The following is a 19,142-nucleotide window of genomic DNA, read 5'->3' on the forward strand; positions in this document are numbered from 1 at the left end:
CCTTTCTTGATGGCACTTGGATTTCATTGCACGGCTGATAAGACTTTTTTTGGCATGATGACCCTACGCAGTACAACCAATGGCACTGTGGATTTTTGGGCTGATTCGCATCACATTCAAGTTATTATGACTCTGAAGCTGTTGTTTCTTATTAGTAGTGATGTGAGCCAAAGGAATAGTGATTTGTACAGATTGAAGTGTACAGATTTTGGCTGCTAACGTCGGCATGGGGCTGATGCTCTCACTGAAACTCTAAGTCTTTGCAGCTGTACTCATCCTTTCTGCAATCATTTTGTTCAACGGGCTTGCGTCGATAAGTGGGTCGTGATTTTGCAATCAAGAAATGGATGCATTCCACGTACCTCCTTCCTTTTAAGTGCTAAATCTTTATGCTATTCCTGATGAATTGGATGACATATATGTTCATCAGATACGTGATTTCATTTTCTTTTACTAGTTATTAACCATTTTCTTGTTTCTTACTAGTTCAAAATCTAAAGGCAAAAGGGGATAGCCCATCCAGAAAAATGCAGTTGCATTGGAATATGCGAATCCATGGATAAACTGCTTGAATCCAAGTTTGAACTACTTCAAAGTACTAACTTCTAAGCCTTGAACTGCTTCAAATCCCCCCAAGCAAGGGCAAAAAATATAGCTTTTCTTTTGGAACAGTGCTTTGATAGTAAGTTGATTTGTTGATTCAATTAAAGCAGAAAAAATATCAAAACTTGGATCTTCTAAATTGCCACCAGATGAGACTTTGAAACCTCAAGACTAATTGCTGGGGACGCAACGTGCCGGTTACTGGGCCCATTCGTCTCTTCAATCAATAGTTGTTAATCTTGCGGCATGGTGGAAGGAACAATAAGCATTTTCCACTCGTAGATCGGTGGAAAGCCAGCAGTTAGACTAGTAGTTGTTCCCAGTACTGAGAAATTAGGTCGATAGACTGAAGGCAACGGAAGATGGAGAAAATTCACTTGAAACACTTTAATAAATTAGAGACTATCAAATTGAAACAGTTTGCCTTCAACTGTTGCTCCCAAATGGCAGGATGAAATTTTTTAGGGGAAAAAGGTTGTGCGTGGCTTCAAGCAGCTGACCTCAGGCGGCAAAGAGGAAAGCTTAGGACATACCATATTCGATCAATGGAGATATTACCATGTCGCACTACTAACCTACAGTTGTTTCGACATGTAGCTATTGCTGTGGTTGTGATATGGTGTAAACAATCGCTATCCTATCGAGTCCATTTCCAAAGCCAATAACACTGAAATGGATCGGCGGATTATGATTTTACTTGTACCCAAATCTTTAAATTATTCGATCTTGGTAATACATGGAAATACTTTGTTTCCGGCCTAAGCTGTTCATGTCTTAATGATCTCAAATTGTTCTCTTCATTGGTAGACATTACAAAGTTTAGTTGATCATCCTATGCTAGGTAGTAACTGCGAAACATGCTGGCCTTATTCATTACCTGTAATTCACTTGAAAATTCGTTTGGCCAAGTAGTTCTTTTGTGTATGGTCTTCTTGCCCTAGCTAGCTAGATACCAATTTGCATGATTGAAAGAATGTCCAAGAAGCAGCACTTCTAGAAGCAATAGGATGGCTTGTAAAGAAGGATGAAAATTTGGATCAAAAAAAAAAAGAAGGATGAAAATATACTAATACCGTTCATATGCTTTCCGGCAACTAAATCAGAAGTAAACAACACATCTCAAAACGACACCAACGCCTCTGAACTTTTTTTCATACGTACTATCAAAGATAACAGTAAAAGAAAAGGATCGCATATGGATTTATATATATCAGAAAGATGGAAGAGAAACTCTTCATTTTAGTTGTGAAGGGTTGTGGTGGTGGTGATGGTAGTGAAGCTGTTGATGCGCAAGTTGGAGAGCAAAGCTTGGTTCTCTTGGCGCAGGAGGAGAGCTTTCTCCCTCAGCCTCTCATTCTCCTCCATGATGCATCGGTTCTCCAAATAAAGCTTTAGATTCACCATCTCCATATTTGACCCCAGCTTACGTTGCTCTTTCTCTTCCTTCCTACTTCCCTTTCTCCTTCGCAACCTTCAGCGACAACAGCAAATACCATCAGCGTCTCAACTTTTAGGAACTAATGCGTAGATTTTAACAATAAAGAATAAGATAAAGATCTGAGAAGAAGGGAAGGGATGTCTATCACCTCCTGATCCTTGCAGTAAGCGAGAGCCGAACTCTAGACTTCTTCGAGTTCTGTCTGAAGAGAAGGGAGGATGGGTATTCTTGGATGGAGTTCATGGTGTTGGAACACATGGTTGTTTTTTCTCCTACAATTGTGTCTATAGTTGCAGTGTTTTAGTGTCCAGAGGAGAGATTTGGGACCTTATGGATAGAGCTTGAGGTGAATAGGATACATGTGATCAGGTAATATTTATAAGCAGATGTGGAGGCATGGATGTTTCTGAGCTGGTTTGGGGGATGAATTCCACTAAAATAATAACTCATGCACACAGTAACAGGAAGGCAGATCCACAATGATGGGTTAGAGGACTCGATGAACACCGCCAAACCCACCCACCCCCCACCCTCTCTCTTTCTCTTGTCTCTGATGGCTGAAACTGATCCAATTAGCCGTTCTGTGGGCAAGCAACTTGTCTTTATTGGTATCCCTTCGCAATTTTGAAGGTTTCTTTTTTTTTAAAAAAAAAATTATCTATATTTTTATATATTTATAATTTTAAGGATGGAGGGAGTACAAATCCTATAGAATTAATTATCCTTGTAAACTACTTGGAGAAACAACTCTCACGCTTCATGTGTCGCACGTAGCTAATAAAATCATATTATTAAGTTAATCACATGTTTAGAGTGCAGAGCTCAATATAATCTCTTGCAAGCTATAACCTCATTTCATTTGAAACATGGCAATGCCCAAGCAATCACCACCATCCTTTCCTCCTGGAAGGCTCTGGATTTGGATCTTACATGGTCCGATCCTAGTATTTGGATCTGGATAATTTATATTTCTATTAAACAACATAGTTGAATTATGCTGTAAATTTCTGATGCATACACCAGCTTCTTGATTCGAACTCAAGTACTCAGCCAATTAGGGATGCATATCAGGTAAGTGGATTGGATGTCATTACTTTCTCACCCTCTTGCACTTCCCCATGCTAAAAACGAGTGCAATTGAATTGCTAGGAGAATGGATGTGGACATCATAAAAGGCCTCTCTACAAATCTAGATGTAGCATATGAACTTATAAGCAGTCTTTTTGGAGAGACCCAAAACCTTACTGCTCGTTAGTATCGAAAATTTAAAAATTTAAAAGTTTCCGGATGAACATTTCTAGCTGTTCTAATGGTTTCAGGAGTGGCTTAATGCATTTGGGGGCCTAAGGCAAACACAGAGGCCCCAACATAAATGTATTCGGAGACCCCAAATACATTGGGAGCCTCAATGCATTTGGAAGCTCACCTTGAAACTCACTATAATGAATGCATTTAGGGGTTGGGGCTTTTTTTTCTTTTTTTTTTTGCTTAAAGCGGATGCTTATACAGTACGTGTACGAATACATCCAATAAGGTCAAAATACAACAACTCGCGGAGTGCCAGTGACAGCTTTCCCTCCCCTGACCAAAGGGCGTACCCTGAGTGGTGGGCCGCGTAGGCAGCTATCCAATCGGCCGCCCCATTGGCCTCCTTAAATACATGCTTGGCCTTAGGCAACCGTCTCAATTACTTAAGGATTAAGCCGACCCTAAATGGCTCATAATAATTCAAGGCTCTAGCAATGATTGCTAAAGGAGCATCTTGGAAACCTTGGGCCTAGGCTAGTCGGCTTGCCTGCCTACATATTGGAATGACGCAGCATTGGATTGCTATTGCTGGTGGGCCAGGTTGATGTGACACTAGGAGAGATGCTCTCCTCCCTGCAGGATGCTAACCAGCCTACAAAAAGTCTTGCAATTGTCACCAGCTTTTTATTTCGTTCTCTTGGCAGAAAGAACTAACGCCAGTTCTTGCTAAAATGAATCGTGTATGGAGTAAGAAATCAATTTCAGGTCAGACTTGTTATGGTTTTAGCTATGGATCAATAACCCGACCTAACCAAAAGTTAGAACTTGGGCTTGGATAAATTGTGTATGATGGGTGAGATTGTATAAGGTTTGTATTGTCATCCGTGTCATAGATTTTGGCTCTATTCAATATCATCTCTATTTAGATTCTTGATATGACTAAAATTTTTAAAAGTTTTATAGTTGCAACTTTGTTGTCACTTCTTTTGCTTGATAAAGAACCAAGGCTAGCAATAAGATACCAATTGAAAGTCTTCGAGAAACCTTTTCGACAAGTCTAACAAAGATTACTGGTTCCATATAGACTGCAACAAATCTCAATCATTGATTTATCAGATCACTGGACTCGTCCTACATCATTGGGCATACCTAATCCAAAAGGTTATATTATTATCCAAATAAAAAAAAAATTAAGAAACAAAGTCCTTGTTTTATATCATGATCCAGAAGGATCACCAGGTTCGATGTGGAAGCGAAGCCTGCCATATCAAGAAGCCGAATCACATTCCAAATATTTGAGACCATAAATTGGTTGTACAATGTCTAATTGAGATGATTTTTTTTCAAATCGAGTAACTTTTTGAACTATACAATATGCTGGTCAAACCAATAACCATCATTTAGACCAAATTACATCTCTTGGACTCCAAACCTAGCTAGTCAAATTGAAATTTTTCTTTAAAAATTGATAGGGTGTATCTTCTAATTCGGAAAGAATTAGGTAGAGCGATAAAAGAAAAAGTCGATGTAAAAGTCGAGATCTACCTCATTTATGATTTTAATTTTTTGAGTCCTGTTCGAACTAGAAGAGAAATCCGATCCAAAGTGTGCAAGGACGGACCTCATTATTATAAATAGATTACTATGTTTCAAAATTTTTGTTTATCAATGAAAGAAAATAGGGCTTTGACCCTACTTTTGCCAAATTTTCTACTTTTTTCTAAATTTTTTTGAGAGGTTCAAATTGAGCAAGTTGAGAAAATTCTCTCCCCTATTGGGTCATATCATTTTAGGCATCTTATTCTAATTTTCTTCCCTTTTTTCATGATTTACTATAATTCTACCATACATGTATGTATCTATGTACGTATGTTCACACAAAATAGGATTTTGTTTTATATATTCATGACACATATATAATAATTTGTTGGAAGTTTGTAAGTATAACCATATTTTATAATTTAATGTTAGGTTTGCTGATGTAAGATGCAAGTGAATTGAAGAGTATGACTTGGATAATTTGATCTTACCGCATGCATGTTATGAATAATATAACAGAAATTAACATATGATTAATTATTATGATTTCTACCAATTTATGAAATACTGGAAAAATATATTATTATTTTGTTGATATGTTAAACAATTGATGTTATTTTGATACCTTGCTATTGTTATTGTTTAATTTAAACTTTTTTCCATGTTCAACATGTCTGGGCATACATATGTGTGTGTGTAAATAACGTTGTACAACAATTCTATCTAGAAGTGACTGCACCATTTTAATCTAATTGAAATATCCTTGTTTAGATTCCCCAAAGAACTTCTAATATGACTAAAATTTCAAAATTAAAAGTGATAATCATCATTAAATTATAGCTACAGCATTTGGTAACTTTTAGCTAGATAACATTGAAATTTCTTTAAGAGACTTGAGATATCAATTGTAGAACTTAAAAAGACCTTCTCAAAGACATTTTTGCAAAAGTTTATCTCTTTCCAAAAATATGGAAGACATTATTGCCAAATTATAACTATACCATTCAACCACTTTTTGACACATAAACCATTACAATATTGCCAATATATTGAGATATCAACTTTGTATCTTAAAAAGACCTCTCTAACTATCAAACACCATTAAAATCCAATATTTCTATGAAAACTTGTGCATTATGAAGATTGCTGGTTCCATATCTAACATATCCTAACTGTTTAAGGAAAAATCTCCAAATCCATCCTTGATTACTCGGCATGCTCGATTTGGGGGTAAGGGAAACTATGGAACCCAAAAAATGAAAACATCTCAGGTAGCACACAGGCCCCTTATGTGCAATCCATTGCTCCTTTCATTCCAAGTTGTCTTGGCCAGTTCATCTAAACTTAATGCATGTACAATAATAAAAGTCTTGGAAAGTATGGGTGAATCCTCCTTGATATAACAAGCGAGATTAATTTTATTTTTTTCTCTAAGACTAATATTCATTTATATTGTTACATACTGAAACTTATTACAAGAAAAATTTAAAAACTAGTGTTGTCAATTGTAACTAACAAATTTGCCTCTATGGAATACAAATAGTTTAGTAGCACAAAAGACAATTCAAATTATTTTTATCAAATTTTATGTTAGTGATTAAGATTATATCAAGGATTTGATTCAATTATCAATCTTAGGAGGACATGCATTTAGGAAAGTTCATTTTAACAAAAGTAAGATGTATTCCCTCTACATTCTCCATAATGATGTTGTTTGAGTGGTAACTAACGACATCCACTAAAACCAATGGACATCAAGGTCTTCACAACATGGAATAGAAACTTCTAATCTATCCTAACTTCTTTCAATTCCAAACATGGAATCCTTGATTTCTAATCTAAACCAAAGATAAAAAACCTACAGAAATTCATCTTTTTTTATCTTGCATAAATTTTCCCATTAATTATTTTCATACTAAATAATGATCAGACACTCAAAATGTAGTAGGCCAACCTGTCATGTAATAATTATATGTTAGGTATTTTTTAGTTTTAAGCTATAATTTCAATATGTCCCAAGTTTTGAGTTTGGTTAATTGTTGGTTAGGTGGGGTTTGTAAGCCTCAACTTGAAGAAACCCAAGTTGCATCTAGGTAATGAGAGGCCTGAGTAATAGAAGAAAATGAATTTATCCTATTTTCTTTCTCTTTCTATTTGAATTTGAGTTCGAAAAGTTTAGACTTCACAAGAACTCTATGGACATAATTTGTGCGAGACTAATGGAGGAGTCTAGAGTTAATTAAAAGCCATAAAGATCTCTATCACTCTAGATATTTATCCAAATGATTAGGGGACCTAGATACTCTATTAACCAAACTTTCTATTTGGGATTAGCTATATTAAAAGCTTTAGAAATATGATTTATATGTGATCAGGTTAGGTTTACGAGTAAGATTAATTTGGAGCCCTTTCACATATTTGAAGTTACTAATTTTTATGTAGATGGCCCTACCATGGATGGTTCCAACTAAAGTTCAATCAAGAATGCTATATTGGATCAATGGTCAACATGGAAAAGGATTAGGCTAACATATCCTGACTCAGAACCCAACTCTGGCTTCTCCCAAATATGACGACAATTTTGATGAAACAATGACTTGAATTCAATTCAATTAATTGATGCGGAAGCACATATTGTAATTAAACCTTGAGACAATATTATATAAATAAAGACCATTCGTTTCAATAGAGCAAAGCTAAATCTCATCCGAATTTAATTTTTATATAATCTTGATCCAAACAAATATTACTTAATTATGTTGTCACATAATACACGAACTAGTTCAGCATATATACACTTGTTTTGCATCTTTTATATGGTACGTTTCAATGCTCGCTCCTCTAATACAATAGTGATCTATAGTAGATCCTTCCTAACATTTCAAAAATAACATAGTCCTTTTCTGAAGTAGATGCTGAAATACACACCCAAAGCAATTCCAACTTCTAGTAAGTTATGCAAACAAATTTTTTTACTTTAAAATATGATAAATAGGTGAGTAAGCTACACAACTTGGTATGAAAAATATAATATCAAAATGAGCAATAAGGATTCATATATATTAAAACTTAAATATTATATAAACAATAACCTATAAGAGATATTACATAAATATATTTACCAATATAGCTTTATTATGAAATATTTGAATGCTTTCAAAACAATTAATATCATTAATAAATATGCCCTTATATGGAAAATTATTGAAAAGACTCATTTAGAGAAATAATAAATAATTAGAAATAAATTAATGTACTAGCATATACTTGAAAATACTTGAATACATACTATAAGAAATCATAGAATCCACGAGATTATTTTAGTAGCATTATTAAAATGTTGAAAAGTAACAGTTTACCCCATATTTATGATAAATTTCTAGGTATTAGTCTGTAAGTCGTCTTTGTTTTTCCTTCTAATAAGTCAGAAATACTCTTTGAAGATATAATTAACTGATATAAAATAAAAATGTTAGCCAAGAGTATACATTAATGTCGAGTTTAACTCTATTCCTAAATAAAGATATACAAGATCAATTTGGCCAAGATCTGGATTATTGATCCAAACATATTTATGCAAAGTATATTAAAATAAAAAATTATTAAAATAAAATATATAGTATAAAAGTATTTTAAAATAATATATTCAATCAATATTTTAAAAAAATCTAAAAAAGAATTATATAGAAATATAGAAATATGTTGAAGCTATTGATATTTTCAAATATTTAAATAGAATGGTTTTGAAAATATCATAAGAATAAAATGAAGTTACTCATTTCATTATTTTTATCAAAGGAAAAAGGATCGAATTTATATGAAAATGAATAATAACTAAAATATGAAGTGAAAGAGTATATTTTTATAATGTGAATAAGCTTTGATTTAAATTTAACAAAGTAGAATGTTATCATGGTGGCTGAGTAATTATTAGCCAACTAAGGGGTCATTGATTCAATCTTAAATCCCTGTATTTCACAAATGCAAGGATATAATCCCTGACACTACATTCGTTGATGCTTGTCTGACATTTTTATGAATATGGGGGATGTAATGGGAAGCATGTTTTCAAATTTTTCTGGTATTTTTTAGCCGTCCATGATTCTATGATTTCGTGTAGTGACACTAAATATCTAAGATACTTAGAATGATGATTTCAACATCAACTTATCAAAACCAATTATTTTACCATTTATTATAGACACACTGGCAAATAGCTCATTAGCTAAGGGTTTACTTAGACCAACTATTATACCTGTTAGTGAAGGGTTTACTAATGCCAACTATTATACCCATTGGTTAGAGTTCACTAATACCAAGTAGTATATATGCATAGGTTAGGGGTTTGCTAATTAACTAGAAATTTATTTCAGTTTGTATAATATGAAAATTTTCAATCTTATGGAACATAATTTTTGAAAATACTTCTAATAATAATATATAACTCCATAACATACTTATTGAAACCATATAGGATCAAATTAAAGCAACATAGTTGGAGTATCATAAATACAAATTTTAACAAATTATGCAAAAGCAAAAAAAAATTGAAAGTCATTTGACATAATGATGTTTAGAAGAGATTTCAAAAAATCATACAAGCAATTATGATCATTTATATCAAAATTAATTTTTGAGTTTTTTCCATAATAAAATATTTACTTAAATTCAATGTCTTTAAGATGATTAAAACATCCATAGGTACCACGATACAAAACTAATACTAAATGAAAAATTGAAGGAGCAAAAATTTTGAATTAATGGGATCGAAATCTAGTATATATGGATATTTACACTTTAGAAGATTTTCAAACCTTTGCACAACACCCCTCCTTTTTCTTGCAGCTTGCCATTAATCTTTACTTCTTCTTTACTTTACTAGTTGCTTTCTAGAGGCGGTTGTGATTTCTAGAGTTACAAAATAGTAGAAAGTGGTAGCATCCTCCTATTTATAGGGGTTTTGAAACATGAGGTATCCAACCATAACATAGTAGTAGCTAGGTATCAAGCTATGATTTAGCAAGATGAGTGATATTTGAGCACATGGTAGCTACTAAGACAAAACAATATGAGGTGGTAGCTTAATACTAGCATAAGGTGGCAAGTTGAACTTGAGGTGGCAGTTTTTATATAAGTATGAAGTGACAACTTGTTAAAGAATTGCAATTGACTGCTAAAGCACAAATTGCAATTAACCAAATAATACAAAAAATTTAATTCTAACCAATTTTGTTGTTGTATCAAAAAACCAACCTTGCTCAATTGGTTGGCATGCATCTTTACTTGGTAAAGATCCAACCAAAACTATATATTATCCATATTTCTTTTTTTTTTTTCCTTTTTTTTTGGGGGGGGGGGGGGGGGGGGGGGGGGGGGGGGCATAAATTATGGTGGTTATATAAGATTCATAAATTATTTGTAGTTATATAAATTATGGTATACATGCATATAGTAAATTTGCAAAAGTATGCATGCAATTTCAGATATTTATAAATGTATACATGTAAAAAAAATATTTATAAGGGTATACATATAAATAGTAAATTTATGAAGGTTTTTTACATTCAATTTTAGATATTTATAAGAGTATACATGCAAAAAAATCTAATTATCAATTTTAATTGCCCTTTGCTTCAATTAATTGATGAAAGTGAGTCATTATTTAATTTGTCCACAATGATTATTATGTGGCCTAAGATAGGCTCAAATTCATGGTTTTAAATTGAAGAAATCAATTAAATTATTTTGAAGTTTTACCTATGAACTCCATTACCTACAGATAAATACTGGGAGACATTCATTTGAGAGACTATTTATCTTAAATAGCTTTCATTCCAACTAATTGTTGAAAATGTATCACTATTTAGTGCAGCCTTATCGTGACAACATGATGGTTGTCTTGATGCAGATGTTCTAAGACTTCGTTAACCAAATTTTTTCTCCTAAGTTTTGAACAATTAGTGTTTGGCTGGGGATTCAAATACACAAACATTCATGACCCTGAAATGAAGAACTTTGATATGACTAGTCTTTAAGGAACTGCTAATATGTCTAATGTTCTAAAAATTGGAAGAAAATTATTACAAAAATATATCTGTGGTTTTCAACCACTTTTTGACCCAAAAACTGAAATTTTATCCAGATATATCATTTGTAATTGCAAAAGCTCCTTTCTAAGAGTTGATGATCGCTGAAATCCAATAGTTTTTCCAAGTTATGCTTCTCTAAAGATTGGAAGCAAATCATTACTAAATTACAATTATAACTTTTGATCACTTCTTGACTCAAAAATAGTTGCAACTTCACTGAGAGTTGTAAGATATCAATCATAAATCTCAAAGATATCTCATCAATAAGTCCAGAATTATCTAAATTCAATTACTTTTGCAAAAAAATTGAAATCAGAAGAGTACTAATTACATATAAAGTACAGTGCACTTCAAAAATTCGTTCTACCATATTTCAAAGTACAATATTAAAATAAATTTTAATGTGATGATGATATAACTAGTTAATTTGATCTTTTGCAGTGCAAAGGTCGTTTATTTCGAAACTATAATTCTATTACGGATATCTCAAGTGATCTACTAACATATTTTGATAAAGTTTCATAATAAAGTTATGATCAAGTATAACTTTTGATTGTATTTCTCCACACATGTGGCCCTTGTCATCTTGACTAATAAAATCAAGAGGTAAAAATAATAAAAGACCGAGAAGGACCGCATAGTGCTATTAGCAAGAACATTTGATTTAGCAAACCAAGCGTATTCTTTCTTGACAAAATACGAACCAAACACACTATTGAAGTTCTTTCTGAATCAAATTGACTGGCAGGAACAAATTCAGGGTTAAGCTGCTTGATATCTCCACCACTATTTCATCTTGGCAGGGTCTACCCTCCCACATTGGTGATAAGCCAAGGGCATGTAAGACATTCAACTGAAAAATGATGTGGGATGGGGTGGTGGACATACTCCATTTCCGGTTGGAAGCCGGATTAGAATGCCCACCCCAATGATATGGACCAGGAAAAAAGGATTGAAAAGGATAGGAGAGGATGTCACCTCCATGATAACGTTTCATGGTCATATTATGGGAAGGAATTTTTGGCCATGTTATAATCTTTAGTTTAAAATTTAAATGGAGCTTTAGCTTGTTCACTCGTTTCTATCCTTGTTCTTATTCCTCATAATTGCTTTTGTCCCCCTCTCCCTATAATTTCCAAAGGCTCCTCTCTCTGGCTCTCATTTGACCAGGACACCTCACGGGGTTCAGTTTGGCTGCTCTGGTGGAAGCGTGGGTACTTCAAATTTGTTGTGAGGCGATCATTGACTATGACGACATATGCATTTGTGATATGAGAGAGATTCCTTCTAAAGCCAGCGGAGTTCGCGGCAGTGACGGGGACAGGAAATCACGGGTAGATGAGAATTGCTGCAATCCACCTGCCCAGCCAGTCAAAGAATCATGGGATTGAAGGTGCAAACTTACTAAATTGACAGGACAGTTTTTTTGTTGATGTACCAAAACCTCAAACAAAATCCTGTTTTTATTGATGTGTGTGAAGATTAGGGATGTGTTATCAGGGGCCGAGTTCTTGTGCAGTGGCAGCGGGAGGCCGTCAGATTTTTGACACCTCGGTTTCTAGGACAGAGCTGTAGGCTACCCGGATGGGTATGTGTTATGCATGGCGAGTGCTTCAGGTGAGTTCAATCTTACTGGAGGAAGATTCGGCCACGGTGATCAGCTGGATCCGAAAGGGCCCAAGCAGTTATAGAGGAGATCATCCCCTGTTCCGCGACATTTGGAAGATGGCGAGGGAGGATGTTACATTTCAGGCTACGCATGTATATCGTGAGGCCAATGGGGCGGCCAACTAGGTGGCAGCTTATGTAGTGTAGTACCCTGAAAAAAAAAATGGTTGACGGGCCGGCCAGAAAAGACCGGGCCCATCCACCATTTACGATCGTGCCCTAGGCACAATCGTGGGAGAAGAAACGGGAAGAGGGAAGATTGCAGGGGGGCGGCGTTAGAGAGGTCGATCGCCAGAGGAGGCCGAGCGTCGGGGGAGGGTGATCGCCGGAGAAGGGACAGTGGAAGCAATGCCCTAAAGATCATGCAAGGCCTAAGATAAACAAAAATTCCAATAAATTCATAATTAATGTATTTAAACCAAACCAACTAAAATGTACTGATTTATTATATAATTTCAAATGTCCATAAATAAAAGATAAGCTACTTCTAACTATCTAGCAGTCTCACTCTAGATCGATCTCACTTCTTGTCCCACCCGACAGATTCTACGAATCCAGTGCCTCTGAAAAAGAAAGTAAGTATAGTATGAGTTTTTCCAACCCAGTAAGAATCCCAACAGCCACACATAGTAATAATGATAAAATCATCAAAGTAACAAATAAATGTCATTTCATCATTTTCAAAGCTCAACAAACAACAAGTATATATAATCATTTCATATACATAAATTCTTTTTCACATTATGTGATCCTTTCACATATTACTCTGATTCCCAAGTTTTAGAATTTATCACTTCTGGCTTTGGACTAACCAAGATCATGTCCCGGTCCAAGACTGCACAAATCTCACGCATAAGCTCGTGGCAGTTATCCCACGCGTAAGCCCGTGGAGGCTATCCTATGCATAAGCTCGTAGAAGCTATCCCATGCATCAGCTCGTGGTAGCTATCCTACGCATAAGCTCGTAGAGGCTATCTCATGACAAGGTTAGTCCAACCCATTTTACATGTCTAGTTTTACATGTTTAATCACATTTCCATCACATCACATATTTTTATAAATTCTCAAGAAATATGTTATTTCTTTCCAAATGAATTTATTTCAATATTTTCATAATAAACAAAATGCACGCCTCATAGGTATCGTATCAGCTCATAAAACAATAACAACATAATTATAAAATAAATCCAATGATAAATCAAATATATGCATAGAGGTGCTCAGATGCAGGGATTCTTACAGGAATGTAGACTGATACAAACACGGATCCGAATCACAACCTACGAGCTGGGGTGCTGAGTCCCCTGATCCAAACCTCCTGGCACCGCTGACTCTTCCCCTACAACATCAATTATAAATCACGAACTAAATTATTTAATATTAAAATATTCTGAACCATAACTTACATCTACTTTGGGGCCCATTACCAGGTCCCCAATCATCTCAACCCCTCCAAATTTAGGGGCAGTCAGGGAGGCACAACTCCCCACTTTGTACCACTGGCCTATGTCGTCGCCAGCCATGGCGGCGGCCGATCTCGGTGAAAAGACCAAAGGATGAACGAGAGAGAAGGGAAGAAGACCCTTCTCTCTTCACGGATGGGAGTACATCTCCCCTTCCCCATTTCTTGGTCCAAGGGCAACAGCTGCCATCTGCCCAACCCTCGGCCACAACCCTCTCGACCCTTGGCCACCACTGGCCGAACCATCGCCGGCCGCTACTGTTGCAGTCGCCGGCGATGGTGGCCGGCCAAGAGAGGGAGGGAAGAAGAGATCTTTCCTCTTCTTCTCCAAGAACCGACAGACCTTCCCTCCCCTCCAGCATCATCGACAGAAGGCCACCATGATGGTGGCTCGGCTCCCCCCCCCACCCGACGGTAGCCACGATGGCCCACGACCGCCGTCGTCGCCGCCGGTGGCCAACCGACGAGGGGAAGAGGAGGAGAGGACGGGTTCATGAGGAAGAAGACCTCAGATCCGCCATCCCCCATCTCCAAACAAACCTGCAATCCCTCCCAAATCCTCCCACAGTCCCGATTCAACCCCACCTGCCAAGAATCCCGACCAACCCGGCGGCCGGTGGCGGCGAGCTCCAGAAGAAAGAGGCCGAAATAGGGTAACCCTGTTTCGGACTCTTCTCCAACGATTCATCGGCCAAAACCCCACCAACTCGACCCAAAAACCAAGCAAATGAAACGCAAAGGACGAGCCATGCTTACCTCGATCTGGCAGGGTGTTCCAGCGACCTTTCCAGCAAGGAATTGAAGGAGAAATCTTGAGTTTTTTACGCACGGATCCAAGGCCTCTTCGTGTGATTGGTGGCGATCTTCGTTGAAGGGAGAAAGCTTATGGCTTCCACTGTCCCTTCTCCGGCGATCACCCTCCCCCGACGATCGGCCTCCTCCGACGATCAACCTCTCTAACGCCGCCCCCCTGCAATCTCCCCTCTTTCCGTTTCTTCTCCCACGATCGTGCGTAGGGCACGATCGTAAATGGTGAATGGGCCCGGTCTTTTCGGGCCAGCCCGTCAACCATTTTTTTTTTCGGGGTATTACATACTCTCCCCCTTAAAAAAATTGCGTCCTCGAAATTAACTTACTTGAAGCCTCAAGCTTTAAAAATATGCATCCATTATATCATCCCCAAGATCTCAAATAGTCTCCCTCTCGGAGTACCTACTCACAAGATTTTGACATACAAAAATCACAGCATCTCAAAACTTGATCCTTTCTATTTACCACACGTAGTAAGTTTTTTTTTTTATCTCCTTCAAAAGAATTCCAAAATCCCAACCTTGGATTAAAATGCCATAATTATATCCCAAGAAAATTAATTTCTCTTGATTCTACATTGAGATCATAATTGGCTTAACAGAAATAGGAGAAATCTTTAGTATCAAATGCTCTTAATATTCTATAATCATATTTCTTTTTCTTAACTTTGCCTGTGATTAAATGATCAACCTTTACCCTAAGAAAACCGCAAACCTGTTCAAATAGGTATATTAACAATGTCAGAGCTAGCAGTCGAAGAACTATATTAAATCATTCCAGGCCCAAGCTTAATCGCAGAGCTATCAATCCGTTAACACTAATTTTGAGATGCCCCAAAATTCTTCTTAGAATTATCAAAAATAGGAGAGCCCATAACTACTTCCAGTAGGCACAGAATCAACGACATTCCCCTCTACTAGAAAACTAACCCAAGTCTTCTCCATAATAATACCTTTCAAATCAAGGTATTATTATTATATTTTTTTTCTGATCGGTTTCAAAATAACTCAAACCACTACACTTCCGCTGCACACTCTAATCTAACTCATCAAATTCTCTAAAGTCACAAAATGATTTCTGACCAAAGTATCACTTTGCATCGAGACTAAGAAAATCCAAATTTTAAATTTTCAAGTAGAACTAGAGCAAAATCTCTAGATCTTTTTGTCCTCGATTTATATAGAGTATACTTACCATAACTAACCCCCAATCCTTTAGTCAAGTTTAAGGTCACTACGTGATCTCCACAACCTTCTTAGAATCCAAAATATCTAGGTTTAATTTAAAGGGGGTAATTCTTGTATTCCCTTAGCAATTTAATTAGAAAATCTACATTGATTTTCCTTTCAACGGAATTTACTTCAAATTCAATGGGTTAGAACTGTTGAGCCAATATCACTATGAGTAGGAATTAACTCTATCAACCTCCAAATCCTTCTTCACCAAAATCCTTAATGTCTATGATCAATGCTGCACATAATAACTCACATAAGCATCTCAAAATCGAAATCTCTACTCAATATTGTATTTTACAATGACAACGATTTCTGGTTAGATCATAAATCTAGACTTGAGTTCAAGTTAACACATCCAATAGTCTCCAACAATTATAAGAAAAATTCAGTAGCCCAATCCAAATATACAAATTCAAATAATTAGAATACTCCACCAATTTGCATACTATATGGCCTTAAGAATTTAATCCACTAATAGAAATACGCCAATTTATAATATTCAAATATATCAATTCCAAATATAATCCACATACAGATTTAACCTCGAAAAACATTCTGCACTAATACTACGAAAAATCTTTCTTAGCCCACTCCAATAATACGGAAGATGTATGTATAAATCACACTCTAATAATTAGTAGCAAAACCAAAAGTACGATCATATCACAACCCATATCAAGTTTGAACTTCCAAGTCATTTAAATAATATCTAAACATGGTATAATCGGCATGCCATTGTTAATCTTCCTACACTTATCTTAGGTCAAACCTTTAATCATGATCAAAGACAATTTATACTTTCCTTCCACACTTACGATAACCAAACCCGATGCATACATTTTATCACAATGCCTAGTGATCTTACACCTTAAGCACTGAAATTAATTGTCATGTCCCAAGTGATCATAACCTTAAGCTATGATATATTTCTGTCACGATCCCTAATGATCTTCAACATATGCTCAGATTTCAATTTGTCACAATTTTCAATGATCTTAAACCTCAAACTCTGATGCCACTAAAGCCACAGTCCCTAGTGGTCTTAAACCTTAGATTATAATATCATTCTTGTTACAATCTCAAATGATTATAAACCAAATCTCTGATAGTTTTTCTATCATAATTTCCTACTCACACTCACCTGAACCTAAACCATAGGATACCTTAAACTTAAGCTCTGATACTAAATGTCACGCCTCCGCCTACGCGGAGCACGTGAGACACCCAGTGCCCACGTGGGGGCCACATGAGGGGGGAATAAGGGGCTCCCCTGCCAGATATTGTCCGGTTCTGAAGCTTCACGCAAGCGTCCTTCACCCCTCTCCGATTTCGTTTTCCACCCAAAATGCGTCTGCAGGATTAGGAGACACCCGCCTCATATGCCCAGGCTCTAGAACGAGTCTTTTCGATGTGGGACTATTGGGCCTCACACCCTTCCCACTATCGGACAAAAGCCGTCCTCGGCACGGCCACATAATCCCTAAAGTAGAACCCTAGAGATCATGTAAGACCTAGAAGGTACAATATTCACATAAATACCAAAATTAATAATTTATGTAATTAATCAGTACATTTTGGTTGGATTTGATTTAATTACATTAATCATTAATTTTGGCATTTATGTGAATATTATACCTTCTAGGCCTTACATGATCTTTAGAGTTCTACTTTAGGGATTATGTGGCCGTGTCACGTGGTCGACCCGAATGTTGGGTTCGGGGCGTGACATGTAGTAAGCCACTCAGGAGGTACCCTATGGTCTGAGGAGAGAGAGATGCCCGGAGCACTTTAGGATCTTTTGTTTTCTGATTCTATTGGATGTATTCGTATCCGTGATGTATGAAATGCCTGTTCCAGCACTAAAAAAGAAGAAGATTAGGGATGTGTTTGGTTGGAGAAAATTGGACTCCATAATAGAAATAAAAATGAGTAACTCCGATTCTAGTCATTCAATTGGAAATAAATCTCATTCCCATCCCACGAGAGAATGAAAATGCCCCAATCTTCTAAAACTTAATCTCATCTCTCACCCCAATAATCGAATCTCATTCTACTAGGTTTACATAAAATTTTGATTTTTCAGACGTACCTCTCTATTTAATTATTTTTTCGGAAGTGCCCCAATCAGTGATTCTGGTTATTTCGATTTCACGAAACAAACCTCGGATATGACAAACCAAAGGCACCCTAGGAATATGTAAGGGAGGATTACTCCATTTTATAGTCCATTATCTATGGATTGTTTCTATAAATAAAAAATAACATCAAATACACCCTCATTGCGACACCATTGAATTGTTTAGAAGGGTAGAACATGTATCATTATAACATAATAAACTGAAAAAATATGAGATATTTCCATATCAGATTTTTCCTTGCTACTAGAACCCAACTTTTTGAGCCAACGACCATCACATTGTAAAGTGAAACGGATTATTTACATCCATCAAATACGAAAATAAATTTGGTAATATAATAATAGTAGCAACCCTCCTTTGCTTGTTAGAAAGGGACTACATATATCGGATATTTTTAAAATTAATGGAATTATGAGCATACATCATAGTGGTTTGAACTTTTTTAATTTTTGCTAACTCATTTTTTTGAGATGAATAATTACTGATGATATGCGTTTGGTTGCCTGAGGATAAACAAAGAGATAACCTATTGTTGATTTTTTTCTAGTTTGTTCTGTTTTATCCTGTTAATTTTCCTTTCAGGATCTTTTAATTTCTAGGGAGTGAATAGGATTTTAGAAAATTTTTGGGCACTTGTTACCCACAAACTAGATACAAATTTGGATTTATTGCATGGATACCCTTCTAAATATTAAATTTTGCATGAATACCCTTCCAAAATTGATATTTGCATGTATATCCTCGTAAAACTCTGTTATTGTACAAATGCCTATAATATAACGATTGTTCTAATGGTATAAAAAAATCATATTTATATTAATTAAAAATAAAATAAAATTTTAAAATTACGCTATTGTTTCTGTCTTCTTCTCCTGCTATCGAAATCACGATCTATTTGCGTGTCTATTCATT

At 35.8% G+C, this 19,142-nt stretch overlaps 3 protein-coding genes across 3 annotated transcripts in view; 1 reads left to right on the top strand and 2 right to left on the bottom strand.

The window, feature by feature from the left end:
* The window catches only part of LOC103707738 (4-hydroxy-tetrahydrodipicolinate synthase 1, chloroplastic-like), a 47,334-nt gene extending 47,034 nt beyond the window's left edge, over positions 1-300 (top strand). The window contains exon 3 of the transcript XR_015974175.2: positions 72-300. The gene's annotated coding sequence lies outside the window, so the exon portion shown is untranslated. The remainder of the gene's footprint in view (positions 1-71) is intronic.
* Positions 301-1,722: 1,422 nt separating this feature from the next.
* LOC103696263 (protein LITTLE ZIPPER 1-like) lies at positions 1,723-2,567 on the bottom strand. The gene is made up of 2 exons (XM_008777824.5): positions 2,190-2,567; positions 1,723-2,074 (listed from the first exon to the last, which is right to left on the bottom strand). The coding sequence occupies exons 1-2, from the start codon at positions 2,297-2,299 to the stop codon at positions 1,843-1,845; spliced, it is 342 nt and encodes a 113-aa protein (XP_008776046.1). The 5' UTR covers positions 2,300-2,567; the 3' UTR covers positions 1,723-1,842.
* Positions 2,568-12,970: 10,403 nt separating this feature from the next.
* Positions 12,971-19,142, bottom strand: part of LOC103696264 (YCF49-like protein) — a 38,486-nt gene continuing 32,314 nt past the window's right edge. The window contains exon 5 of the mRNA XM_039117934.3: positions 12,971-13,148. The gene's annotated coding sequence lies outside the window, so the exon portion shown is untranslated. The remainder of the gene's footprint in view (positions 13,149-19,142) is intronic.

This window comes from Phoenix dactylifera, chromosome 16 (genome assembly GCF_051530095.1).
Source record: "Phoenix dactylifera cultivar Ajwa chromosome 16, Ajwa_hap1_PhDact_Kaust_v1.1, whole genome shotgun sequence".
Taxonomy (NCBI): Eukaryota; Viridiplantae; Streptophyta; class Magnoliopsida; order Arecales; family Arecaceae; genus Phoenix; species Phoenix dactylifera.

Bases quoted from the DNA above. Each gene is read 5' to 3' on its own strand.
- LOC103696263 (XM_008777824.5), bottom strand. From the start codon at position 2,299: ATGTGTTCCAACACCATGAACTCCATCCAAGAATACCCATCCTCCCTT. The intron at 2,075-2,189 runs GTGATAGACATC...TTGTCGCTGAAG, and splicing joins CTTACTGCAAGGATCAGGAG to GTTGCGAAGGAGAAAGGGAA.